We start from the raw sequence: 23,871 nt of genomic DNA on the forward strand, positions 1-23,871 counted from the left end.
TTGTGAGAATAATTGTCGCATTATTTTCTTCATCTTAATTTGTCTCTTCTTCATTTCCTCCATTTGGGCATTTATCGTCGCCTCACGTTCTGTCGCCTCGCGTCTCGCCTCAGTTAGCGCCAATTGTCGTATTGTTTTCATCATTTGGGATATCAATTGTTGTGGATGTGACTTTCCTTCCCCATCAACAACTCTTTCAAATAATATTTTATTCCCTAGTCTGTAGTTTCTGACCAAAGATCCAACACCAAATAAACACTGTTAGGCCCTCTCTCGCCAATGACTAAATTCTATAAATAAATATCCACACGATCACCAGTCGGGTTTGAACCTATTGGATTATACTGAGGATTTTGAACTACAAATTCTGCGAGCAATGCTCAATTTACTGGACAAACGTCAAGATGTAAATTATGCTGAAAAATGCTCATTTCTTGATAATTTCTTCCCGATTTCTCGGCTTTGCATTGTTTCTTCATACTTCTTCATATGTAGCTCATTTTTAACTTGGAATTTCATCGAATTCATCACAAATACTCATAAAAATAATATAATTGATCAGTGCATTTTGATGCACATTCTTCTATAATTGTACTTGGGCATTTGTCTAGTTTATTTTGCTTATTTTACTATTTTATTATGTTTTTAGATTTAAGTTCATGTTTTCCTTTAATCTATTTTCGTTTGCTATTTTCAGTTTTAGCGGTTATTTGATACTTGTCCACTGTTCGGATCATAAGTTGAGCTACAAGATACCGCTTTGCAAGTTCTGACATGTGTTGGAAAGCTAAGAGAAAGATATACAACTTTTATGTTGAAGCCAGAAGCTGATTCGGAGTGCAGACGTCTCAAATAATTCGTTGAAGTTTCATACTTTAGAAAATATTTTCTTTTGGGCCATTTGTTGGGCCTAATTTAGGTTTTTCCGGCCCAATTTGAATTAATAGTGAAACCCTTATTCTGTTTAAAAGGGCAGTCGCGGTACTGTAGCAATTACACATTATTCACAATAACTTTTTGCTTTTGTGCGATCATGAAGAGGAACTAATCTCCTAGAGTCAATATGTTGTAACCGAATTTCCAAGGCTTTGAGGTTTTTATTCTATCAATTTAATTTCGTTCTCTTTCAATTCTATTCTATGAAATTGCATTTGCTTAATCTGTATTTTGTGGAATGGTTTTGATTAAATTCGTATGATTGCCTTCCTAACTATTAATCGTCGCTTTGTCGTTAAATTGCGTTTGCAAATCGTGTTTGCTTAATTCACGATTGTATTTATCCGTTTGCTTAATTCGGAATATAGGAATATATATCTATCATACATCTATTGCACTTGTCAATCGAATTTGAATCGAATAGAGATCGAAGCCGCGTAGGGAATTGGTAGGTAAAAACCAGTGATTAGCCGGAAACCGAAAACAGTAGATTGACTTATTTTATAATCGCTTATTTTAATCATTTTTTTGCTTTGTTTTCTAAATTGACCACTAAAACATAAACCCCCTTAAATCGATTTCATTAGGTTAAGAATAATACAAGAATCCTTGCGATACGATACTCGAGTTATCGCTTCCGCTAAACTACAGTTTTTTAATTACTCGTTTTGACCCGTACGCGACAGCGGATCAGATTGGCGCCGTTGTCAGGGATTCTTGTTGTTTTTAATCGTTAGTTGAGTCATAGGTGTCGATTTGTGGTGTTTTGGCCCTCCGGTTTGCTAGTTTGGCCAATTCCCGTCCGTTCGTCCGACTTGGTCCGAAAACCCGGTTTTCTGAAAAATTGTGTTTGATTCAAATTCTGATTTGTCTACTAGGAGCATAAAAATTGTGTTTTCCCAAATTCATCTTTTTTCTATTTTTTATGAATTTTTTACTGTTTTCATAGTCTCGAAAAAATTCCAAAAAATTTCCAAAATTCTTATTTCGTCTAATTAGATTAAATTTTGTGTTTTTGTATTTTTCTGAATTTATTTTGATCATTTTTTTTCTGCCTAATAGGGACATTGTTGGCATTTTCACATTTGTTGTTGCGTTAGTTCTGGCTACTAGGTATGGTTGTTCTGATTTTTTTTATTTTGATCCTGAGATAGAGAGAGCCTTGCACGCACGTCGTAGAGCAAACCACCCGTTAGCAATTCGGATTCTGACTATTTGCATAACTTATTTGATTCTGATTCTGAACTAGATTTTAATAACATGGCTGAACAAAGAACACTAAGGCAGTTTGTTGCTCCTGATATGAATTATAATGGTTTATGTATTAAATATGTTGATGTTACTGTTCCTTTTGAGTTGAAATCTGGTTTAATACACTTTTTTCCAAGGTTTAGTGGTCTTGCAGGTGAGGATCCGCATAAGCATCTTAAGGAATTTCAGGTTGTTTGCTCTAGACCATTGAGACTTTAAGGAATCACCGAAGATCACATCAAGCTGAGAGCCTTCCCGTTTTCACTACAGGGTGCCGCCAAGGATTAGTTATATTATCTTGAGCCGAATTCTGTCACGACTTGGAATGATTTGAAGAGAGTCTTCCTAGAGAGATACTTTCCTGCCTCCAGGGCTGCATCAATCCGAAAAGATATATGTGGTATTAGACAGGGAAATGAGTCATTGGCTGAGTATTGGAGAGATTCAAACAATTAGTATCCAGCTGCCCTCAACATCAAATTACCAAACAACTGCTTATTCAGTATTTCTATGAGGAATTGTTACCAATGGATAGAAACATTCTTGATACCGCTAGTGGTGGAGCACTTGTCGATAAAACTCTAGTTGCTGCCAAAGCCCTGGTTGAGAACATGTCATTCAATTCCTAACAGTTCACAACCAGAAATAATTCTATGGTCCAAACAAAGGGTATGAATGACATTCAGGCTTTAGAAACCAGAATTGAAGAGCTTACTTCTTTAGTGAAACAAATGACAATGAGTAAACCTCAAACAACAAAGTTATGTGGTACTTGTACTTCTACTGAACATCCAACTGACACATGTCCTATTCTTCAAGATGAGTCGGTCACTCAGTTGTCTCAAGCATATGCAGCTAACTTTTTCAACCAAAGCAACAATCAGAAAGGGTACAACATTCCTGACTTGTCCACCAACAAATATCACCCTAATTGGAGGAACCATCCAAACCTTCGATATGGAAACCAGCAGCCCACCCAACAACAATTAGTCATACCCCTGCGACATACCACTCCCCAAGTCTCCACCTCTGCACCTTCCGGACCTTCATTAGAGGATCTTGTCAAACAAATGGCTGTGAGCAATCTCCAATTTCAGCAACGAATAGATTCCAGTATTCAAACTTTGCAGACACGGATTGGACAGCTTGCCACTTCGATGAATGCCATGCAGCAAGCCCAAGGATCAAACCAACTTCCTGTCCAAACAGTTGTAAATCCAAAAGGTCCTAATGCCAATGTGAGTGCAATTTCGTTGAGATCCGGGAAGGTAACAAAACCATCCCCAGAAAAAAATAAAAAAATTCTTGAGGTAACACCTGAACCTTCCTCCGTTGTGATAGAAATTGAACCCTCTGTTGTGATAGAAACTGAAAAATAAAAAGAGAAGGACTATGTACCACCAGTTCCCTTCCCACATAGAATACTGAAAAATAAAAGGACTGATGATGGAGACAAGGAGAGAGAGATTTTAGATGTATTCAGAAAAGTGGTGGTAAATATTCTGCTCCTTGATGTTATTAAACAGGTTCCAAAGTATGCAAAATTTCTAAAAGACTTGTGCACAAGTAAGAGAAGGTTGAAGGGAAATGAGAGAGTAAACTTGGGACGAAACATTTCAGCCCTTATCCAGCCTAAACATTCACCTGAAAAAGCTATTGTTTCATCCTTCAATCAGGCCATACCCCAAAAGTGAAAGGATCCATGAACTTTTGCTATTCCATGTACCATTGGGGATAGTAAATTCGAAAATTGCATGCTTGACTTGGGAGCAGGCATTAATGTTATGCCTACTTCTGTTTATAATAACCTTGATCTCGGTCCTTTGCAACATATAGGTTTAATCATTCAACTAGCGAATAGAAGCAATGCTCGCCCTATTGGAGTAATGGAAGATGTGCTTGTTCAATTTAATGACTTGATTTTTCCTGCAGATTTCTATATTCTTGACATGTATGGAGAAACAAATTCAAGGAGATCGCCCATCATTTTAGGCAGGCCGTTCATGAAAACGGAGAAAACAAAAATTGATGTCGACGATGGAACCATGTCCATGGAATTTGGTGACATTGTCGCAAAATTTAACATTTTCGATGCCATGAAACATCCCTTGGAGGAGCATTCTGTTTTCATATTGAATTGATCTCTGAGTTGGCTGATGACACTTTTTCTGAATTGTTTTCACTTGATTTTCCATCTCTATCTGGGTTTGATGATGTTTATTCATGTGATGATTGTACTGACACTAACCTTTGTGTTGTATGTGCTGAGATTGATGCTTCCTTGCAGGGTAACATTTCTCCTACAAGTGAAGTTGTCCATGAAGTTGTTTATGCAGTTGAAGCTCTCGACATCCCGGCTGTCCCAAACACCCCATCCATTGAGCAAGCACCTTCCCTAGAGCTGAAACAACTCCCTGAAAATCTAAAATATGCTTATTTAGATAGTAATGAAAAACTTCCGGTTATAATTTCTTCTAACCTTGATTTCGATCAAGAAAATAAGCTTTTGTAGGTTTTGAGGAAGCATAAAAAGGCGATTGGGTGGACATTGGCTGGCATACCAGGCATTAGTCCCTCAATGTGTAGGCGATTGGGTGGACATTGGCTGGCATACCAGGCATTAGTCCCTCAACGTAAAAGTGGTTGTAAAAAAGTGAGGCAGCCCTGAAGGAGGCTTAATCCTTTGATTCTCGATGTTGTGAAGAAAGAGGTAACCAAACTCTTGCAAATAAGTATCATTTATCCTATCTCTGACAGTAAATGGGTAAGCCCAGTGCAGGTTGTACCTAAGAAATCTGGACTTACAATGGTCAAAAATGAAGAAAATGAACTTGTTCCCGCTAGAGTTCAGAATAGTTGGAGAGTTTGTATTGATTACAGGAGATTGAATCAGGCTACTAGAAAGGATCACTTACCTTTGCTGTTCATTGATCAAATGCTTGAACGACTAGCTGGTAAATCACACTATTGCTTTCTTGATGATTTTTCAGGTTACTTTCAGATTCATAATGCACCAGAAGATCAAGAAAAGACCACTTTTACGTGTCCATTCGATACATTTGTTTACAGGAGGATACCTTTTGGACTTTGTAATGCTCCTGGCACATTTCAGAGATGCATGATTAGCATTTTTGTTGATTTTATTGAAAATTGCATGGAAGTGTTTATGGATGATTTCACTGTTTATGGTTCTTCATTTGATGCATGTTTGAATAGTTTAAATTTGGTTTTATAGAGATGCATCGAAATTGACCTTGTTTTAAATTATGAAAAATGCCATTTTATGGTCGAACATGGAATTGTCCTGGGTCACATAATTTCTAAAAAAGGAATTTCAGTAGACCCTGCTAAGGTTGATGTTATTTCTACACTTCCTTACCCATCTTGCATTCGCGAGATTCGTTATTTTCTTGGTCATGCAGGTTTTTACAGGTGCTTCATAAAGGATTTCAGCAAGATAGCTCTTCGGCTGTCAAACTTGTTGAAGAATGATGTCACTTTCATCTTCGATGACAATTGCAAAAAAGCATTCGACTTCTTGAAGGAAGCATTGAACTCCGCCCCTATCATCCAACCCCCTGACTGGAGCCTCTATTTCGAGATTATGTGTGATGCTTCTAACTATGCGGTTGGGGCAGTCCTTGCACAAAGAGTTGACAAGGCTGCCCATGTTATTTATTGTGCTTCTAGGACTTTAGATTCTACACAGTCTAATTACACCACCATTGAAAAGGAACTTCTAGCTATTGTTTTTTCTCTTGATAAATTCAGATCATATTTGCTAGGTTCCAAGGTTGTTGTTTTTACTGACCATGCAGCTTTGAAATACTTGTTAAAGAAGTCAGAAGCAAAACCGAGATTGATTCGATGAATATTGTTGCTCCAAGAGTTTAATATGGAGATTAAAGATAAAAGTGGAGCTGAGAATTTGGTGGTTGATCATTTGAGTAGGATAGAGAGGGATGAAGATCCTTTTCCCATTCAGGATGACTTTCCTAATGAGCAACTTTTACTTTTGCATGGGGTTACTCCTTGGTTTGCTGATTTTGTTAATTATCTTGTTGCTGGTGTTTTTCCTGCAGGTGCATTTAGGACACAAATTCACAAACTCAAGAGTAACGCCAAATATTATGTTTGGGATGATCCATATCTTTGGAAGTTTGGTAGTGATCAGGTGATTAGGAGATATGTCCTCGACTATGAGATTGAATCTATTTTATATCTTTCTCATGCTTCTCAAGTAGGGGGGCACTTTGGTCCTCAAAGGACTGCAAGAAAAGTCTTAGACTCAGGTTTCTATTGGCCCACTATTTCTAAATATGCCTATGAGACCTATAGAACTTGTAAAGAGTGCCAAATAACAGGTACAACCCTCATTCGTAAGAGTGAAATGCCTCAGCAACCTATGCTTTTCTGTGAGGTATTTGATGTATGGGGAATCGACTTCATGGGTCCCTTTCCTATATCATTTGGTTTTCTATACATTTTGCTTGCTGTTGATTATGTTTCAAAGTGGGTGGAAGCTATCCCCACTAGGACTAACGATTCTAGAGTTGTTGCAGATTTTGTCAGGTCCAGTATTTTTTGCAGGTTTGGAATCCCCCGAGCTATCATAAGTGACCAAGGCACTCATTTCTGTAACTGCATCATGGAAGATTTCCTCAGGAAGTATGGAGTTGTGCACAGAGTGTCTACCGCATATCACCCACAAACTAATGGGCAAGCTGAGATCTCAAACAGGGAGATCAAATAGGTCTTAGAGAAAATGGTGCAACCAAACAGGAAGGACTGGAGCCGTCATCTAGAAGATGCACTTTGGGCTCAAAGAACCGCTTTTAATACACCAATAGGGATGTCCCTCTATCGACTTATTTTTGGTAAGGCATGCCACCTTTTTGGCAGCGCCCCTTAGACAGCGCTTTTCTCCAAAAGCGCTGCTACACGTTAAAAAAAAAAAAAAATAAGGAAACTGAATACGTAGATGGCTTAAAGCGCTGCTAAATGGATGGTCTTAGACAGCGCTTTTTAAAAGCGCTGCTAAATGGCCTACCTTAGACAGCGCTTTTGAGAAGGTCCACCTTATACAGCGCTTCTCCCAAAAGCGCTGTCTAAGACCTTAAAATTATTTAAATTAATCACAACAAAAGCGCTGTCTAAGGCCTACCTTATACAGCGCTTTTTAGAAGGTCACCTTAGACAGCGCTTTTGGGAGAAGCGCTGTATAAGGCCTTAAAATTATTTAAATTAATCACAACAAAAGCGCTGTATAAGGCCTACCTTATACAGCGCTTTTGACAAGGTCACCTTATACAGCGCTTCTCCCAAAAGCGCTGTCTAAGGCCTTTTAAATTTTTAAAAAAAGCGCTGTATAAGGCCTACCTTATACAGCGCTTTTAGAAGCGCTGCTATTGACCCCTCCTGTGCCAGCGCTTTCCTTCAAAGCGCTGTCTAAGGCCATTTTAATTTGTGAGCTTAGCCAGCGCTTTTCATAAAAGCGCTGTCTAAGGCCTTATTTACCAAATTTTTTTTTTAGTAAATTATAATATATGAATTCATTCAGTACGTTAAGACCCATTTTGTTTCCCTCGCTCCCACAACCTTCTTCTCACTGCGTTCATACTCGTTGCGTTCATCATCACTGCTTCTCCCAAAACCTCCATTCTTGATTCCTGCGTTCATCACTCACTTCGTTCATCACCGTTTACATTTTTGTAAGTGCATTTTCTGTTCGTTTCATCTTTCTTTATTTAGGGCAGTTTATTAGTGATAAAGGTTTGCTTCTGGGTTGATTCTTTTGTGGTTCATGTGTTAGGGCAGTTGATTCTCTTGTGTTAGGGCAGTTGATTCTTTTGTGTGTTAGGGCAGTTGATTCTTTTGTGGTATGTTAACAAATGTATATATTTTTGATATTAATCACCATGTCAAAGGGAGATGGTTTGTGTTTGCTTCCATTAGCTTTCTATTATACTGATGATGAATTGTAGCAAGTGTTAAATGTGATTGTTAGCATTGGCGTGTAAGTTGGATAGGATTAGATAGAACTGTTAAAGGGAGATGGTGTTAGTGTTAATGAAATAGTTAATTAGTGTGGTTAGTGTTAGAATGAAAAACTGAAATGCAAGTTTAGAAAATGCAGGTCAGCTGTTAGACAGTTAAAGAAAGGCTAGCTTGTTAGAATGGGAATGATGTGAGTCAAAGTTAATTGAATGGAACTGCATTGACTTGGCTTGTGATTTTACCTTGTTGAATTGTTTTTTTTCTGATGCCATGAAACTGAACTGATTAAACTTGAATTATGTTGGACTGCTGAACTATATTGCACATTTGAACTACACTTGTTATTTGCTTGAATGTGTTGGACTGGTTTGGAAAATATTTTGCTAAGTTGGATTGGTATTAAATTGGTTTTTGACAATGCTGAACTAGTTTTGGATTGACATATTACCCTACTTGAATTGCTTGTACTTTAGTTGATTACTTTACTGACTGATTGATACATTGCTTGATCTGTTTAATGTCTAATAAGCTGTTGTTTATTTTATAGGGTGTTCATTTCCTTAGGACTCAATTGAGGACTATTGCTAACAAGCTTTGTTGACATCCACAATTAAAAGGTAGTAACTTATTGCCTCTTCTTCTTTTTTTCATAGAAATGACTTATAATATAAGCAATTATATGATAAACGCGGAAATAAGTTGTTTATTCATATAGGGTGTTAGTCCTCTAAATTATTTCCAATCATTTGACATTCAATCATAATAAATATCCAAATTGTCATGATTTTAATAGCATAACTACAACATAGTTATAGTTACTTCACTTCATAGTTAGTAGAAGAATAGATATATATATATATATATATTTATTAGTTTGTAATAATCTTCTTTTTGTGACGCGAAAGTGTTTATCTTAGGAAATTCTTCTTTTATGTTGTTTTGAAATAGTTGCGTGAATAATTTAGGAAAACCATGGATAAAAAATGGATGTCTGCCGATCGATTGTCGAAAGAGTACGAGAATGGGGTATTGGAATTCGTTAAGTTTGCTGTTGAACATGTCAAAGACCCCAGTCGAATGAAATGTCCTTGCTTGGGTTGTTGTTATATGGGTCGGGTTGACGCAGATGGATTGAAATCGCATTTACTGATGCGTGGAATTGATCGAAGTTATACGTGTTGGATATTTCATGGTGAGAAAATTAACGAGAATGTTGAACAGAGGGAGAAAAGTAATACGACCTATGCTTCATACGACAAAGACACGGAAACATACGATTGTGATCGAGTTGAAGAGATTGTAGAAGCACTGGATGAAGATCTTCATGATTGTCCTGAAATGTTTGAGAGGATGGTAAGCGATGCAGAGAAACCGTTGTACAAAGGTTGCACTAAATTCTCAAGACTTTCTGCGGTATTAAAGTTGTACAACTTAAAGGCGGGCAATGGATGATCGGATAAAAGTTTCACAGAGTTGTTGGCCCTTATGAGAGAAATGCTACCGGATGATAATGTTCTTCCTAATCGAACCTATGAAGCAAAAAAAATGTTGTGCTCTATTGGCATGAGCTATGATAAGATACATGCTTGTCCTAACGATTGCATTTTGTTTCGTAACGAATATGCAATGTTAACTGAGTGCCCTAAATGCGGTTTGTCTCGATATAAGAAAAGATTATCTCCCGCAAAAGTCTTATGGTATTTTCCGATAATTCCGAGATTTAGGCGCATGTTTCGTAGTGAAACCGATGCAAGACATCTTACTTGGCATGCAGATGAAAGAATTATTGATGGAAAGTATCGGCATCCGGCTGATTCACCACAGTGGTCGAAGATTGATAATGATTATCCTGAGTTTGGATCAGAAGCAAGAAACCTTCGATTGGCATTATCTACTGATGGAATGAACCCACATGGTCTTCAAAGTATCTCACATACCACATGGCCTGTGATTCTTATGATTTATAACCTACCTCCGTGGCTATGTATGAAGCGTAAGTACATGATGTTATCTATGTTAATCTCTGGGCCTAAACAACCAGGGAATGACATAGACGTATACTTGACACCTCTGATCGAAGATTTAAAGATTTTGTGGGAGAACGGTGTGGAGGTTTATGATGGATATAGGAAAGAAAGTTTCAATTTGAGGGCGATGTTGTTTGGCACAATTAATGATTTTCCAGCATACGGGAATCTATCTGGGTATAGCATTAAAGGTCAACGTGCGTGTCCTGTTTGTGAAGACGGAACCGATACGATTCGATTGGAACTTTGCCAGAAGAATGTGTTTCTCGGTCATCGTAGATTCTTACATTCTAAACATCACTACCGTGGGTGGAGAAAAGCATTCAATGGAGACACCGAACATCGTAGAGCTCCACCCGCATTGTCAGGTGAACAAGTTTTTGAAAAGGTGAAAGATGTGCGTACTGAGTTTGGCAAGCCTTTTGCACATAAGATTGTGAAAGGTGGGTGGAAGAAAAGGTCGATATTTTTTGAATTGCCATATTGGAAGTCTTTGTACGTGAGTAATTTCTCGATGTTATGCATATTGAAAAAAACGTATTTGAAAGTGTTATCGGTACATTACTCAATATAAAAGGCAAGTCTAAGGATGGCCTTAAAGCAAGGCAGGACATGTTAAAAATGGGAATGAGAACTGAATTAGCACCCGTGAAGAAAGGAAGACGAACATATCTACCACCTGCCGCTTTTACTTTATCTAGAAAGGAGAAAAAAAATTTGTGTAAGTCTCTGAGTGAAGTTAAGGTTCCAGAAGGTTACTCATCTGATATCAGAAGACTTGTTTCTATGAAAGACCTCAAGTTGAAGAATTTGAAGACACATGATTGCCATGTTATAATGGAACATTTTCTACCGATAGGTATACGTTCTATTTTGCCAGAAAAAGTAAGAAGTGCCATAACTAAATTGTGTTTTTTCTTTAGGTCAATTTGTAGTAAGGTGATCGATCCCGAGATCTTACCAACACTACAAAAAGAGATTGTAATTACCTTGTGTGAGCTTGAAATGTATTTTCCTCCGTCTTTTTTTGACATAATGGTTCATTTAGTTGTTCATCTTGTGAAAGAGACACAGTTGTGTGGACCAGCTTATATGAGATGGATGTACCCTGCTGAACGGTATATGAAAATATTAAAAGGGTACGTGAAATCCCGAAGTCGACCAGAGGGTTGTATTGTTGAACGATACATTGTTGAAGAAGCTGTTGAGTTTTGTACTGAATATTTGTCTAACGTTCAATCGATTGGACTCCCCAGAGCTCAGATTTTCGACAAAATGGAAGGTAAAAAATTAATTGGGAATAAAATTGTGACAATATCAAGGGATGAACGGGATCAAGTTCATTTGTATGTTCTGCACAATAATAATGAGGTTGAGCCATATGTTGAAATGCACAAGGATGTACTCCGAAGGTTAAATCCGAACAGAAATGAAAATTGGATAGTTATAGAGCACAATCAAAGTTTCATACAATGGTTGAAGGATCATATTTATTTGAAGCGCTCTTCAGATCCTTCTTCGGTAACAGAAAGGTTGAGATGTTTGGCATATGGTCCAAGTTTGCATGTGTTTTCTCATAGCGCATATTCAATTAATGGATACACATTTTATACCAAAGAACAAGATGATAAGAGTACTATGCAAAATAGTGGTGTCACCGTGCTAGCTGAAGCAATGCATATATCAAGTATGAAGGACTTAAACCCCAAATATGCAAATTTGTCATATTTTGGAGTTATTGAGCACATTTGGGTGTTTGATTACGAGAAGTTTCAGATTCCCATCTTTGGTTGCAAGTGGGTGAATAGTAGTGGCATACGAATGGATAAGTCTGGATTTTTGCAAGTTGATCTTACTAGGGTGGGGTACAAAGATGAACCTTTTATTCTAGCATCTCAAGCTAAACAAGTGTTCTATGTGAATGACCCGAAGAGTACAAAATGGTCTATAGTGCTTTTCTCTAACAAAGTCACTAATGATAGCGGTGTCGATCAATGTGATATTGATGTTGAGAATGTGTCATGCATTAGACGGAATGAGTTGAATAGAAATGATGAAGTTGATGATCTTATACCGGATGAGTCATATATAAGAAACGATCATAATGAGGGAATTTGGATCAATTCATCCGTACGCATTGCTAAGAAACAAGTGATTAATATTCCAACAAAGAAAAGAAAGAGATGTTAGTGACTTAGGTAAATTATCCATGGTTTCTTTATTCTTTTGTTTTCAATTGCTTTGATTATAAGTTATATCTGATAATGCATGATTTCATTATATTTTTGTTTTCAATTGCTTTGATTATAAGTTATATCTGATAATGCATGATTTCTTTATATTTTTGAATCGTGATGAGTTTTAATGCATGTGATTAATGAAAATAGACTTTCTCCACGATTCCGGAGCCAATGGTATACTTTGTTTTTCGATTCGGACAACTTTTTCCCTGATTTTACTGTTGTTGTACTGTTACAAAAAACATGCTTCCACTCGGAATTTGGACGAATCGAGTTCATTTTTGAGTCCTTTGGCCCGTTTGTAGGCTACCATGTAATTTTCGTCCAATTCAATACACTTTGACTTTGACACTTACTTGATTTGTATTCATATTTGCTTAATATTGTGTTTATGTTTTTCTTTATTACAGATGGCTAGTAACGAGGATCACCCACATGGTGATGAGACCGTTGGTGGTGCGGAAAGGGAAATTAAACGTGGAATAACGGTTATGAAGAAAGTTATTCGAGATAGAGATCGAGGCGTTTTAATAAAAGTGCATTGGAACGAAGGTGGACAACTAATTGAGCCTAACGATTCAACATTGACAAGTTTTATTGGTGCATTGGTAAGGAATGAAGTTCCAATTACTTGTGATAATTGGAGAAATAAACAATTGAACGAAGCTAAAGACAAAATATGGAGTGAGATAAAGGTACCATATGTGATGTTATTTGTTTTTAATGACGATTATGTCTTTAAATTAATTGTACTAACGCAATGTGTGTATGTTTTTCGTAGAGGTGTTTCGACATCGAAGAAAACAGAAGAGATCATTGTCTCAAATTGGCCGGAAAGTTACTAAGAGGGTTTAGAACCTTTTTATCAACCACCTTTCTTAGGGATACGGAAGGTACTTTTGTTGATGCAGAGCTTCCATCTAAATATGCAAGTTTGATTTCACCTAAAGAATGGGAAACGTTTAAATCCAAACGAAAAACCCAAGAATTTAAGAGTGTAAGTGAAACAAACCGGCAAAGAGCATCAAGTCCGGCGTATCCCTATAGAAAAGGGCGTGTTGGATATGGACGCTTAGAGCAGTCTATAGTAAGTATCTATAAATTGCATTGATATACTTGTTATATTTGATCATATTTTGTCATGAGTTATATTTGATCATATTATGCTTAATGTGTAGTTAACAAAGGAGAATAGTTCTGAAACATCTCTTCCGGCACATGTTTTGTGGAAGGAAGCCCGTGTCGGTAAGGATGGAAAGATTAAAGAAGACGTTCAACAAATATTTGAGAAATGTGTAAGTATAACATTATTTAAGACAATAACACTTTGACTTTGACACTTTTGAATCGTCCAATTTCGAACACTTTGACTTTGACACTTACTTAAGACAATAACATTACTATTGTGTGTATGTTCATATGATTTTCAGGAGACTCTATCTCAATCTATAGTTCCATATGAAGACACTGATTGCAGGAGCATACTGAGTCGAGCATTAGATGTTCCCGAGTATTCTGGTCGGGTGAGGGGCAAGGGATTTGGGATCACTCAAAAATCCTTGAATATTAAAAAACAAAAGACTCCTAGCAATAAAGAACTGCAGCAAACTTTGGAAGCATTAAAAGCTGAAGTTCTTGAATTAAGAAAGGAAAGAGAAAGAGATCGAGCAGCGGGTTTTAAAGATACTAGTGACAAAGATAGTATCAATTGTAATTTTCAACCGACTATTCCAGAGGTAATTATATATCTTATTATGAAATTAAATTAGCTTAATTTATTTAATTGTCATATATACACATTAAAAATGTCATATTTATTATTGGTTTTAGGGCATTTCACCTTGTCACCTCTACTTAGCGAGACCGACTTATCGGATGGTTGGCAAGGGGAAAGTTCATAACAATTTGGGTGAATTACTTCACACTAAACCGCTCCCTACTGGATCTTTGAAAGTCTCGGTTGATATTGCTTTGGAGAAGGATGCGTTATTACCACATCCTGACGATGTTTCGGATGCAACTTTATTGGGAGATGCCATAGGTTCATTTGTTGCATGGCCGACAGACCTCATTATCGTAGGATATGAGGTATGCTTAAAACCATTATGAACCTTTAGGTATTCAAATTTTTTACGCGCATTTTACGTACACATTTTTTACATGTTAATGTTAATTAGACTCCCACAAAATCCAAAGCAAAAGATAAGGGGATTGCGCGGGAAATCGAGTCAGTTGCATCGCAAAAAGAGGTACATCACAATTATATGCTATTTAGATTCCTGTTAATTCGTCATCTTACACTTCACCTTACTAATTATATGATATTTAGATTCCTGTTGCTAAGAAGACTGAAATTTCCAAGAGGACCGGGGCTAAAAAGAAAAATCCTTCCAAGTATAGAGCGTGCCTCCATACATGTTTAGAAACGACAGATATTTCGGATGGATGTGTTCGTTTAATACCTATGGATGGAGCTATTTTTGGTTTTGAGTATGCCGAGCCATTGGGTAAAGAGGATTTTGATCAAATTTTGTATCATACGCAATTAAGCGTTGGTGTTATCAACACATACATGAGGTATATCCGATCTACTTTGTTTAAATTCTTGAACAAGTTATTTACTCGTTTCATATGAATAGTCTAAATGTTAATGATGTTTTTATATAAGGTATTTATATGACAAATTGATGGGTCCGCGTGGGTTGGAGCAAAGATTCTCATTCTTAAATCCCATGAAAACGAACTTAACCGAAATGATAAGAAAACCAGATGAAGTCAGGACGTATGTAGTCGAGCGCTTTATGGCCGACACAGATAGAGAAAAGTTGTTCTTTTTACCGTTTAATACCGGCGACGGGTTAGTTCTTCAATCTAAATTCATCTGTTATAATTTTTCATATTTTGACGTCGTGTAGAAAGTTTCCATCTAACATTTGTTTTATTACAGTGGACATTGGTTGTTGGTCGCGATAAATCCTTTTAAAGAAATTGTGTATTATTTGGATTCTTTACACAATGATTGGACAACATACCCTGCTATGAAGACGATAGTTGACACGTAAGTGCAAATAACCCAATATTCGTGTGTATACTTATTTATTTATGTGAATTGTTCTAAATATTCGTTTATATTTCATTATAGCATTATACAAACTGTTCGAGCACAAAGAAAAATTCAAGTACCAAAGAGAAAAGCCAATAACATTACATGGAATAGAGTGGAGGTATATTAATTATCACAATTTTGATTATATTAGTGATGACACATGATAAAACTTAGGATATTTATCCATATTGTTTTTCCATGTGTAGTGTCCTCGACAGCGTAATAATATAGATTGTGGATATTACACGTTGAGGTTTATGAAAGAAACTCTTCTTATGGATCGAACAGATATTCCATCTGATGTATGGATTTCTAACTTATGAGTTATTTTCATATTTAACACATATTTCTCATAATTAAATAGATTTAACTAAATCATACTATGTTATATTATTATGTAGTACTTTGATGAATATAGATGTGCTTATTACTCAAAAGATCAGTTGGATGAAATTAAAGAGGAATTGTGTCAATTCATTATCGAGCTACAGGTTTTGTGAGGTATTGAACTCTTACTTTAATTTTGAATGTGATCTGAATAACTTTGAGTGAATTCCATTTGCTTACTACAATCTTTATTTGGTGTTGTTTCAGGTTATATAGCATATTTAGAAGATAGAACTAGAATGTGTTGAAATACATTTTGATTAGCATTTTTGGAGGTTATTAGAAATGTGTAGATTTTTTGTAAAGGCAAACATTTTCAAGTATATATATAAATACTCAAAAAACTGCTGAAATTAGAAGTATATTGTGTTGAACTATAATGTGTTTATAATGCATATAGATTTTCAAGTATATGTGCATATTCAGAAGATAGAACTACAATGTGTTGAACTATAAGGTGCATATAGATTGGATTCAAGCTCCAATTTATGAAAATCTGCTGAAATTTGCAATTTACAGGTGCTAAATAATGTGGTGAAAACGTATAAAAAGATCCTCCAAAATTTGGAGTCTTAGACAGCGCTTTTAGGCAAAAAGCGCTGGTAAAGGCATTTTAATTTTGACCTTAGACAACGCTTTTATCAAAAAAGCGCTGGCATAGGTGGTTAATTCAACAAAATATAGTGTAAAAAAGCGCTGGCATAGGGTGGGCTATACCAGCGCTTTTTCTGTAAAAGCGCTGGTATAGCCCACCCTATGCCAGCGCTTTTTTACACTATATTTTGTTGAATTAACCACCTATGCCAGCGCTTTTTTAATAAAAGCGCTGGCATAGGGGGGGTTTAGACAGCGCTTTTTCAGTAAAAGCGCTGTCTAAACCCCCCCTATGCCAGCGCTTTTTTAGTTAATTTCAACATGAAATTAACTAAAAAAGCGCTGGCATAGGGGGGTTTTAGACAGCGCTTTTACTGAAAAAGCGCTGTCTAAACCCCCCCTATGCCAGCGCTTTTTTAGTAAATTAAGCGCTGTCTAAGACCTATACCAGCGCCAGTATAGCCAGCGCTTTTAAGCGCTGTCTAATGTCAAAAAAAGCGCTGTCTAATCCCTTGTTTGGCATAGTGGAGATAGAAAACCGTGCTCATTGGGCGGTAAAAAGTTATAATTTGGAGATGCAACAAGCAGGTATTGAAAGAAAACTCCAATTACAACAACTTGAAGAACTTAGGCTAAAGGCTTATGAGAGCTCTAGGATTTATAAAGAGAAAACTAAGCACTTCCATGATAAGATGATTTCTAGGAAGGAATTCTCTGTGGGCCAACAAAATTTACTATTTAACTCCCGCCTTAAGCTTATGGCTGGGAAACTTCGATCCAAGTGGATTGGCCCTTTTGTCTTTACTAATATTTTCTCTCATGGTGCAGTAGAAATAAAAAGTCTAGGTACTGATAAAATCTTTAAGGTCAATGGGTAGCGCCTGAAGATATTCCATGAAAGTGCGGTGCCTGAATATGCACTCTTAGAAGAGCTTTCCTTGGAAAAGCCCACCTACCATGCAACTTGACCAGGGAGCACTCCTTTCCTTTTCTCTCACTCTTATTTAATAGTTGTGTCCTTTCATTGAGGACAATGCATATTTTAAGTGTGGGGGGAGGGAACCATTTATTTGTTTTATTTTCTTTGTTTTGTTTTCAGTTTTTCTTTGTTTTTGGTTCAAATTTAAAATAAAAAAAATTGCATGTTTTTTCCCTTGATTTTTGAGTTATAATTATGAGTATTTTTCTTAGTTCTCTTGACTAAAGTCTTGTGGTGTAATGTGAAAAATTTGATGTGCATTTTTAGTATGATAGGTATGACTAAACTCTAAATTGTATATCTTTAGCAGTAGATCATTAACCCTGGTGAGCTTTGAGCCTTATATGGATAACATACAAAAATCCATCTCTTTCTTTCTTGTGTGATTCACTCATGTTTGTTAGTCTCTAGAACTTGAATTGACTCTTGTCGATGCTTTTGTTTACTTGTGCACACTGATATGATAGAGGCAGTTTTATTTTTTATTTTTTAGCCAGTTAGCCAAAAAGCCAACCCTGAAATAATATCATCCATTGTATGGAACCCCCTTGAGCCTATTATCCTTTTTTTTTGTTTAAAACTCATTACAAGCCGAGAAGTGAAAAATAATGTTATCACCCTATTCAAATGGTTGAAAGAGTCTTGTTTGGAGTTGTGTGGGGTTGAATAACTATGTTTGTAATGTTTCGGAAGTTGGCAGAAAAAGAAAAAAAATAGAAAAAGAAAATAGAAAAGAAAAAAAAAGGAATGAAAAAATAGAAGGATAAAAGGAAGAAAAAAAAAGGAATTATGTTTGTAATATTCCAATACATGTCAATACATACTCCTTTCAAAAAAAATAAAAATAGGAAGGAGAAGAGAAAACAATTGTTATAGAGTTGTTCAAGTGAATGAAATATTTTGTAAATTCAAGTCCCGCAGTTTCTTTCAAGTCTCTTTTATCTCTTTGAATTTTAGCCTACTACCCTTTAGGATTTATCTCACCCTTATCTTGGCCACGTTACAACCAAATAAAAGTCCTTTTGATCTTTGTGTGCATGTATTTTAACTGTGGATGTTAGAGTCCTTTCAAGCTTATGGTAGTACTGATTTTCATATTATGCTTTGAGTGTAAACAATTAATCTAAACACTTGAGAGTTGAGTGAATTATATCCTGTGAGGATCTTACTGCTGTTGATGTACTTTTTGGTAATCTGTTTTATTATCTGCTTTGAATGTCACAAAAAGTTGCTTACTAACACCATATTCTTGAAGCTTAGACTTAGAATTACTCTTATACCTTGTATCTTGAAAACTTTTGGAAGTGCATGCTCTGTTTTCTTTCCTTTTGTTTTGAAATTGTAATTTTGCTCGGAGTGCAAAAGTTCAAGTGTGGGGGAATTTGACCAGTGCATTTTGATGCACATTCTTCTATAATTGTACTTGAGCATTTATCTAGTTTATTTTGCTTATTTTACTATTTTATTATGTTTTTAGATTTAAGTTCATGTTTGCCTTTAATCTATTTTCGTTTGCTATTTTCAGTTTTAGCGGTTAGTTGATACCTGTCCACTGTTCGGATCATAACTTGAGTTACGGGATACCGTTTTGCAAGTTCTGACATGCGTTGGAAAGCTAAGAGAAAGAGATACAACTTTTATGTTGAAGTCAGAAGCTGATTCGGAGTGAAGACATTTAAAATAATTCGTTGAGGTTTCGTACTTTATGAAATATTCTCTTTTGGGCCATTTGTTGGGCCGAATTTAGGGTTTTCCGGCCCAGTTTGAATTATTAGTGAAACCCTTATTCTATTTAAAAGGGCAGCCGGGGTACTGTAGCAATTACATATTATTCACAATAACTTTTTGCTTTTGTGCGATCATGAAGAGGAACTAATCTCCTAGAGTTAATCTGCTATAACCGAATTTCCAAGGCTTTGAGGTTTTTATTCTATCAATTTAATTTCGTTCTCTTTCAATTCTATTCTATGAAATTGCATTTGCTTAATCTGTATTTTGTGGAATGGTTTTGATTAAATTCGCATGATTGCCTTCCTAACTATTAATCACCATTTTCGCCGCTTTGTCGTTAAATTGCGTTTGTAAACCGTGTTTGCTTAATTCACGATTGTATTTATCCGATTGTTTAATTTGGAATATAGGAATATAAATATATCATTATATCTATTGCGCTTGTCAATCGAATTTGAATCAAATAGAGATCGAAGCCGCTTAGGGAATTGGTAGGTAAAAACCAGTGATTAGCCGGAAACCGAAAACAGTAGATTGACTTATTTTATAATCGCTTATTTTAATCATTTTTTTTTTGCTTTGTTTTCTAAATCGACCACTAAAATATAAACCCCCCTTAAATCGATTTCATTAGGTTAAGAATAATACAAGAATCTTTGTGATACGATACTCGAGTTGTCGCTTCCGCTAAACTACAGTTTTCTAATTACTCGTTTTGACCCATGCGCGACAGCGGATCAGTAATGACAAACTGTCATCATCGATCTAAACATGTTATATGTCGATCTAAGGACATTGTGTGTCGACACATAGAAGACAACAACTTTGATTTTGAAAAACATTCAGTATGTGTCGACCTATGGCTTGGATGTGTTGACCTATAACCTTGTTTTTCACATAAAAATATAATTTGACTTATAAAAATGTTCAAATGGCTAGGGAAAAGACACTGGGGAATATTCAAAGTATAGCTTATCAACAGGTTCAGATATGACCTGACAACATTATGGAACATACAAAGAAGGTTTGAACAACAGGTTCAGACATGACCTGATGGCAACTTGAATATCAAGGAAAGTTTAGTCAACAAGTTCATACATGACCTGAAAACAATGGAAAAAATCAAATAATTCAATCAATATGTTCATACATGACCTGACCATTTGGAATATTCAAAGAGTTTCAATCACAAGTTCAAACATGACCTAACAATGCTGGAGGATACCAAAAGGTTCCATCAATAGGTTCAAACATGACCTGACAATACTGGAAAGCATACAAAGAAAGTTCCATCAACATGCTCATACATGACCTGACAATATTAGAAAATTCAAAGTGTTTCAACATTAGGTTCATACATGACTTGACATCATTGGAAAATTCAAAGTGTTTCAACATTAGGTTCATACATGACCTGACAATACTAGAAAATCAAGGAAAATTCCAATAGGTTCATACATGATCTCAACATTGGCATATTCAAAGAAAGTGTCACCCGCAGGTTCAGACATGACCTAACAATACTTGGGAAAAATCAAAGAGAGTTTTATCAACAAGTTTAAACATGAACCGACGACACTTTAGAGCATATTTGTCAGTTTTGGAGATTTCTCATAAGAAATTCATCCAATCATAGACTTTGTAGATTCCTAATAGGGAAATTATCCAAGACAAGAATAAATTGGATTCTTCTCATTAGAATATCATCCATACTACAACAATGGAATTTTCTCATTGGAAAGTCATCCATAAAAAAATATTGGAGTCTTCTCATTAGAAGATCATCTACACAAAACATTGAAGTTTTCTCATTAGAAAGTCATCCATAAAAAACATTGGAGTTTTCTCATTAGAAGATCATCCACACAAAACATTGGAGTTTTCTCATTAGAAAGTCATCCACACAAAATAAACTATGACGATTCTTTATGAAGAAATCAATCAAAATAAACATCATTGGAGTTTTTCAACAAGAATAACATCCAAACTTCTGGGAATTCCTTAAAATGAAGAGTCACTCATGACTTTCACGGAACCATCAGGAAAGACAGGGTAATCAAACTCTCTGTACAACAACAATTGGACTTTGACCGTAAGCAATGGATTACAACCAGCTTTTAACGGATAAATGTCAATAATAATTGAACTTTCACCATAAAGAATGGATTACAATCAGCTTTTAATGGATTTTGCCAACAACAATTGGACTTGACCGAAGGCATTAGTAAAACAATTACATCCTACAACGGAGTTTGCCAGCAACAACTGGACTTGAAATGATGTTGACGACAACCAAGCTTTAGATACCAATTACGATTGTATTTACGAATGGAATGAAAATGATGCAAACGAAAATTAGGTTTAAAATGGGTTCTAGTAACAACTGAGCTTGGAATAATGCTAGTGACAATTAAATTTTAAGAGACACCAATGAGCCTTGAAATAATGCTAGGGAATGACATGTGGGTTCTGGAAGTACGTCAGAGCAAAAATGACATGATATTTAGAAGCGTTTCTCAATCCCCTTAGACACCCCTATAAATTTCTCTTACTAGGATTACCATTTTCTCTCTCACTAAATTATGAGTTAACTACTATAAAATTAGAATTAACTAAATTATGACTCCTCACATAAGAGGTGCGTGTGTGTTAAATTTTGGGGGTTTGAAAATTTATAGTTTAAAACATAATTATTTTCTGAACCAAAGTTAAATCTTTTTCCAAAAGAAACGTTTCGATAGGTAGCGAAAAATCAATGTAAATAAAATAAGTGGAAAATAAAGAGTTAATGGAAGAGATATGACATATGAGATTTATGGAGGTTTAGTCTAAAAGAAGTAACCTAGTTCTCTCTCCCAATAATTGATCTTGAAAGTTTTCAATAATTAGGGTTGAAAATGAGTCGAGTCGAACCAAAATCGCCCCTACTCATCTCGATTCGATAATAATTGGTTCAACTCAAAACTAGACTCAAATTTGACATGAATTTTTTAAAACTCAAATTCGACTCATTTTAAGTTCACGAACAACCCGGTTCATCTCATTAGATTCATCTTGTTAGGTTCGTCCATTTATTTCACGGATTTATAACATGTTTTTCTAAAAAATATTAAAATAAAATAAAAATCATAAAATTATAAAAAAGAAAAAATTTGAGGTAAGTCTTTAAAACATACTCTTATAATAAATATAGTAATATACTTAACTTGTATGTTTAACCTACTTGTAACTCCATCAAATTTTAGTTTGATATGTAATCAATATCTTAAATATAATTTAATGTGATATTCAAAATGGTTTATTAAAGAGACTTAATTAGATCTTTCTTTAAACCTAAAGATTTAGTGCAAAGTGATTTTGGTAAGTCTTTTAAACTAGAAAGTAGCAAACCCTATTACTTAACCGACGCTTTGTGTTTTCTTTCACGGTCTCTCTCACTCTCCACCGCTTACACACACAACAGTACTTTCTTGTTTCTCCAAACATCGAAACCCTGCTATTGCGTCGTCATCATGGCGAAATCTTCTTCGCCTCCTTCGTTTCATAAATTCAGAAACAGCAACAAGGATAAACAACAACGGTCTTCTGAATATGATGAGAAACGACGGCATGTCTACAAATGTGAGTTCTGTCCCAAAGTATTCAGCACAGGCCAAGCACTCGGCGGTCACAAGACTTGTCATCGCTCCAACAAACAACAGATACATGATGATAAGGCTCACAAAACTATCAAGATCACTTTCTCTTTATCTTGTTCTCCAAGTTATCCTAATAATCACGATGCCAAACTGAAAAGACATTCCTGGACTAGGGTTTTCAAAGGTACCGTTCATGATCCACCTGCTGCATTGAAACCTCTTCAACAAGAAGAGTTACCAGCTGTTGACTTGGTAAGTTTGCTGCCACCAAGATCGTATAATACCAAGAAAAGAAGCAGGAGATATCTTATTCATGATGGAGTTTCTAATAATATTGCTCCAATACCGTCGTTGGATATGTCTCGTGAATCAGTGAATCTTGATTTGAATCGTTCTGAGTATAAGAGGATGAAAATTCCAAGCAATGGGAATGATAATGTGCTGCTAACAAGGAGATATGTTGAAAGAGAAGTGAGACCAAGAGTTGTTCGCGACTTTGATTTGAATGAGCTCCCAACTAATGATGTTGCTGATGAAATCATTGACCATGAATGATATGCTGCTCTTTATGTGGAAAGAGAATGAGTGGTATATTGTGTTTGTTACTTTATGATGTTTATGTTGAAAGAGAATGAATTATATTCCACTGTCATGTAATTAGATGCATGACAAGATAGATGTAAGTTTTAGATTTGATATGATTATAAATTTTCAACTGTTGATTGTGTTGTTTTTATGTTATTGAATGAATGTAGATGATTTGATCTTATAATAACTAGTTTTGTTTGGAAGTTTCAGTTTAAAATATGCTCCTGTTGCTACTTCTGTATTCAATTTTATTCCATCTTTGTACTAAGATTATTCTTTCAATTGCTTATTGTTTTGTATGTTAAAATATTCAACTCATGACAAAGGCAAAACAAAGTTAGCATTCTGTCACATAATTGATTGTGTTATGTTGTCATATAAAGCTTCTGCTGAAAAA

At 35.7% G+C, this 23,871-nt stretch overlaps 2 protein-coding genes across 2 annotated transcripts; both read left to right on the forward strand.

The window, feature by feature from the left end:
• Positions 1 to 7,465: 7,465 nt before the first annotated feature.
• LOC127106690 (uncharacterized) lies at positions 7,466 to 16,306 on the forward strand. Its single transcript, XM_051044003.1, has 15 exons — positions 7,466 to 7,898; positions 8,732 to 8,801; positions 12,862 to 13,146; positions 13,233 to 13,538; positions 13,630 to 13,746; positions 13,882 to 14,187; positions 14,282 to 14,539; positions 14,629 to 14,700; positions 14,781 to 15,028; positions 15,120 to 15,308; positions 15,399 to 15,509; positions 15,594 to 15,675; positions 15,764 to 15,859; positions 15,959 to 16,058; positions 16,152 to 16,306. The coding sequence occupies exons 3-14, from the start codon at positions 12,862 to 12,864 to the stop codon at positions 16,055 to 16,057; spliced, it is 2,169 nt and encodes a 722-aa protein (XP_050899960.1). The 5' UTR covers positions 7,466 to 7,898; positions 8,732 to 8,801; the 3' UTR covers position 16,058; positions 16,152 to 16,306.
• Positions 16,307 to 22,760: 6,454 nt separating this feature from the next.
• On the forward strand, positions 22,761 to 23,441 carry LOC127104265 (uncharacterized). Its single transcript, XM_051041455.1, has one exon. It carries the CDS (start codon positions 22,761 to 22,763, stop codon positions 23,439 to 23,441), a length of 681 nt encoding a protein of 226 aa, XP_050897412.1.
• Positions 23,442 to 23,871: the final 430 nt, after the last annotated feature.

This window comes from Lathyrus oleraceus, chromosome 7 (assembly GCF_024323335.1).
Source record: "Lathyrus oleraceus cultivar Zhongwan6 chromosome 7, CAAS_Psat_ZW6_1.0, whole genome shotgun sequence".
Classification (NCBI taxonomy): domain Eukaryota; kingdom Viridiplantae; phylum Streptophyta; class Magnoliopsida; order Fabales; family Fabaceae; genus Lathyrus; species Lathyrus oleraceus.